The 4,835-nt window shown below is 45.5% G+C and overlaps 1 protein-coding gene across 1 annotated transcript; it reads left to right on the top strand.

Moving 5' to 3' along the window:
• The first annotated feature begins 577 nt into the window (after positions 1 to 577).
• Positions 578 to 1,039, top strand: LOC104774093. Its single transcript, XM_010498756.1, has one exon. The coding sequence runs from the start codon at positions 578 to 580 to the stop codon at positions 1,037 to 1,039; it is 462 nt and encodes a 153-aa protein (XP_010497058.1).
• The last annotated feature ends 3,796 nt before the right edge of the window (positions 1,040 to 4,835 follow it).

Here is a 4,835-nt window from a genome sequence, read left to right as displayed (position 1 = left end):
GGTAGTGGTTGATCGTTTAACCAAGGTAGCCCATTTGGTTCCAGTGAAGAGTACGGACCAAGCACCCGTGTTGGCTGAGAAGTACGTAGACGAAATTTTGAAGCTTCATGGAGTGCCAGCGAATATCATTTCTGATCGTGATCCCAAGTTTGCATCATTATTTTGGCAAGATTTGCAGAGGGCGTTGGGAACAGAAGTTCATATGAGCACCTCATTTCACCCAGAGACTGACGGACAGACGGAGAGGACTATTCGAACCATAGAGGACATGATCCGACTATGTGCGCTAGAATGGTCATCAGATTGGGAGAAGAATTTGCCATTGGTGGAGTTTGCGTATAACAATAGTTATCACTCGAGTACCGGCATGTCGCCGTTTGAAGCCATGTACGGAAGGCCGTGTAGAACGCCTTTGTGTTGGACGGAAGTTGGAGAGAGGACAAGTTTCAATCACAAGTTGATTGATGAGACAACGGAGAAAATCAAATTTATCCATGAGAGCATGAAGAAAGCTCAGGATCGCTAGAGGAAGTACGCGGATCGTAAGAGGCGTGAAGTGGAGTTTGAAGTTGGAGACATGGTGTATTTGAAGGTTGCACCACAAAAGGGAAAGGATCGTTTTGGCAAAGTGGGAAAGCTTGCGGTAAGGTTTATTGGACCATACCGGATTGAGGAAAGAGTTGGCGAGGTAGCCTATCGGTTATCAATGCCCGAGGTTATGCGATTGCATAAAGTCTTCCACGTTTCACAACTACGGAAGCATGTGTCAGATCCAAGAATGATTGTGCCCGAGTCTATCGAGGAGTTGGAGCCAAATCTTACATACCCCGAAGGACCGTTTGGAATAGGACAAAGGAGAACCCGAAAGTTGAAAACCCGGAGCATTCCTCAAATCCAAGTATTTTGGGGAAAGCAGAACCGTAAGGTTACCACTTGGGAAGATGAGGATAGGATCCGTGCCAAGTATCCTCAGTTGTTTGTCGAAGAAGATGAAGCAGGACCATCAGAACCCTATGGAATTTGGGACGAATTCTATTAAGGGGGGGAGAATGTAGTGACCCTCACCCAGGGGTAAAGTTTTGACGTGATTTCAAGTCCAAAAGACCCAGAAAAGAAGCTAGCAAGAGGAGCTGAAAGTTTGATGAAGGGAAGTCCGAGAAAAGTTTAACGGACCAAGAGTTGTCCGAGACGTACCGCCCGTACCGTCTGAGACGCATTGTCCGGCAGTCGCCGAGAAATGCCGAGAGTACCGATTACTCGAGAGAGTGCCGAGTACTCGAGGAAGATATCGAGTACCCGAGAGAAAGTTGTCGAGTACCTGGGAGAGAGTTGTCGAGTACCCGAGAGAGTTACCGAGTACTCGAGGAAGTTACCGAGTACTCGAGGAAGTTGCCGAGTATCCGAGAAAGTGTCGAGTACCCGAAGGAAGCTGCCGATGGATGCCGATAATTGCCGAGAGAGCTGCTGAGGATCGACGATGGTCGACCGAGAGTATTAAAAGTCTTCCCCACCAAAAATCACTTTAGTCAAGGAAGTTAGTGGATTAATATTTTAATCAAGAAGACTTAAGGGAATTAGTGGGATGAATATTTTATTCAAGAAGATTTAGTGAGAGTTAGTGGAGGATTAAAGAATTCAAGAAAGCTAAGTGGAAATCAAGGTGGCTAATCAAGATGCTTCCAAGTGTTGAGTGTGCTCTAATACACTCTAAGGGAGAGAGTGCATGTGACTCTCATTGGTCGACTCCACCGCCCAAATTCCCTATAAATAAGCTCTCATTCCTCTCATTTTCTCACAAAGAAAGAAGGGGTAAGTTGAGAGAAATTAAGAGAGAAAGAAGAGAAAGAGTGAGTGTTGTGAGAGAAAGAAGAAGGTGTTGCGAGAGAAGGAAGAAGGTGCAAGAGAAGACTATCGACCAACAACCATCAACGTTAGATCGATAAGGAAATCGATTCTAACCGAAAGAGAGTTCCGAGTTGCCACGAGAAGACCTTCATCAAAGGAGATCATTCGTCGACGGTTTACTGTGAGTTCAGGCACATATTTGCATCGGCTTAGATGGAGAGTTGAAAACTTCCATCTAGTGCGCGGATTTGCATGTTGCATGTAGATGCATTTACTTGAAGTTCTTTTATGTTTTCTTGTTTAAATGCATGCGTGGTGAGGTTGTGCTAGTTGCTAGATCGAGATGATCTAGTAACAAAGGCGAGTTTTGGTTGAGATGCTTGTAAAATTATAGGTTTGTGAACCGTATAAATTCAAGTATAAACTTCGGTGAGATCTTAAGGCGCTTTAGTCCGCGAGAAATTCCGGCTAAGTGTTTAAGATTTGGTATGGCTATCCTTCCCATTCTGTGCCACATGCAGCCGCGACATGCAACCCATGTTCGTGTGTGTGCAGGGTTGGTCACGAAGAGCTCGGAGGTTACTGGGCTCGCTACCCTGGCTGAGGCTATTCTACACGACGGTGTAATTTTGGTTGATATCCAAACGCCTGCCTTTGTGGTTGCGTTTGGAGAATTCATGAGGGGTTGGGGAAGAGGAATGCATACCGGGCCCAGATAAATTAAACTTGTTAAAAACTGTTGTTTTTATTTCAAGTGATATGGTTGCATGTTGTTGCTTGTTATTGCATGTTGTTGCATGTTGTTGTTTATGGTTGCATGTAGTTGCGAGTAAGGGTGAAGTGGTTTTGTTAGCTTATTAGCTTCCGCATGCCATCTTTGATGGTTGTTGAGTTGTTTCGCTTGCTTGCATGTTAATCGCTTGCTTGTTGATGGCTTATGCTTGCGTGTTGTTTATCAGTGCTTGCATGTTGCTTATTCATGTTCGCATGTTGGTATATTTGCGTGCATGTTGATTGTTAATGGGGAACTAGGGTTTGGAATTTATTTCTCTGCAGGAACCCTGAGCTCACTAAGTAATCTTAGATTACTTATGATAATATTATGGGCCGTGTGGTCGGGAATCTCACCGAGGGACTGGTCGAAGGGCCTGATTTGTTCTCGCACTCGGCCGGACCTTTGATGAACGTTCCCATAGTAGCGTCCCAGCGCCGTCTGATGGCCTGGGTGGTCATAGTGCAGTTCGGGGGCGTTACAGCCGCGACCGTGCTAAAGTCTTTCACCAACCGTTGGTAGAAACTGGCGAGGCCGTGGAACGATCGGACATGTGAAACACTGGTAGGCGTGGGCCACTCTTCGATGGCTCGAATCTTCTCGCCGTCCACCTTTAAGCCCTGTTCACTTACAATAAAACCTAAGAAAACTAGTTCATTAGTAGCAAAGACGCACTTTTTCAAGTTAGCGTATAATTGCTCTTCGCGGAGAGTGTTTAAAACATATTCAAGATGCATGACATGATCCGATAGACATGAACTATACACAAGAATATCATCAAAATAAACCACAACAAATTTGTTGATGTAAGCTCTCAAAACATGGTTCATATGTCTCATAAAGGTAGAGGGTGCATTAGATAAACCGAATGGCATTACCAACCGTTCGTACAAACCTTGCTTGGTTTTGAATGCGGTTTTCCACTCTTCCCCTTCCTTCATTCGAACTTGGTGGTAGCCGCTCTTGAGATCAATCTTCGAGAAAATGCTCGAACCGCTTAACTCGTCTAGCATATCGTCCAGCCTCGGTATAGGGTGTCGATACTTGATCGTGATGTTGTTCACGGCCCGACAGTCGACACACATACGCCAGGATCCATCTTTCTTTGGTACGAGTAGGACAGGGACGGCACACAGGCTTAGACTCTCTCGAACATAGCCTTGGGACATGAGCTCGGTCACTTGGCGCTCCAATTCCTTGGCTTTCTCCTGGTTGACACGATACGCGGGCCGGTTTGGTAGTTGAGCTCTGGGCACGAGATCGATCTGATGTTTGATGCCACGTATCGGTGGTAAACCTTCGGGCAACTTGTCGAGGAACACGTCTGCAAAGAGTCGGAGAACGTCTCGGATAACGTCCGGTAAAGCGTCCATCGAACCTTCGAGCCCTTCAACCTATAAATCTCGAAAAACCATCAATAAAACTTGGTTGGAGTCCTTAAGGGACTTTCTAACATCACTAGATTGAATTAGAAAGTTTGTTTTAGAGTCCGAATCCTTAGACAGTTTCGATTGCATATCATGAACTTGTGTGGGGCTCAACGGTTTTAATCAAACACGCTTATTATCATGAACAAAATAATATTGGTTGGTGTTGCCGCAGTGAGTGGTCCTTTTGTCAAACTGCCAAGGATGCCCCAAAAGGAGGTGGCTAGCTTGCATTGGAACCACATCACACAAGACTTGGCTTTTGTAAGGACCCACACTAAACGGAACCGTGACTTGTTCTTTAACATGAATCACGGTCTTGTAATTCAACCATTTGAGTCTATAAGGTCTCGGGTGATTTGTGGTGTTAAGAGATAATTTCTTGACCTGACTAGAACTTGCCACATTAGTGCAAGATCCACCGTAGATGATCAACCCACAAATCTTCCCACTTACAGTGCAACGAGTATGGAAGATGTTGTCGCGCTGGCTCGCGTCGTCGGTCTCCACGCTGGTGTTGAGGATGTGTCGGATCATCAGGAGTTCTCCAACGTCCGGTTCGGCTACGGCCTCTTTTAGCTTCGCGTTGGCTCGATCGTTCTCTTCGGCCGCTTCTCCTTCGGACTCGAGCTCTCCGGACTCGGTGATGATCATGTTGCGAGCGTTGATACTAAGATTTTTGTGTCTACTAGTAGGTTCAATTAACCTTATGCGTTATAATACTTAAGGTGTCAATCCAGTTGTGAAAGTTTACTATCACTCAAAATGCAATCAAGATGTCACAAGTTAAG

This window comes from Camelina sativa, unplaced genomic scaffold (genome assembly GCF_000633955.1).
Source record: "Camelina sativa cultivar DH55 unplaced genomic scaffold, Cs unpScaffold01461, whole genome shotgun sequence".
Classification (NCBI taxonomy): domain Eukaryota; kingdom Viridiplantae; phylum Streptophyta; class Magnoliopsida; order Brassicales; family Brassicaceae; genus Camelina; species Camelina sativa.
The sequence above is the reverse complement of the archived record's forward strand: the minus strand, read 5'-3'. Positions and strand labels throughout refer to the sequence as shown.

Bases quoted from the DNA above. Each gene is read 5' to 3' on its own strand.
- LOC104774093 (XM_010498756.1), top strand. From the start codon at position 578: ATGGTGTATTTGAAGGTTGCACCACAAAAGGGAAAGGATCGTTTTGGC.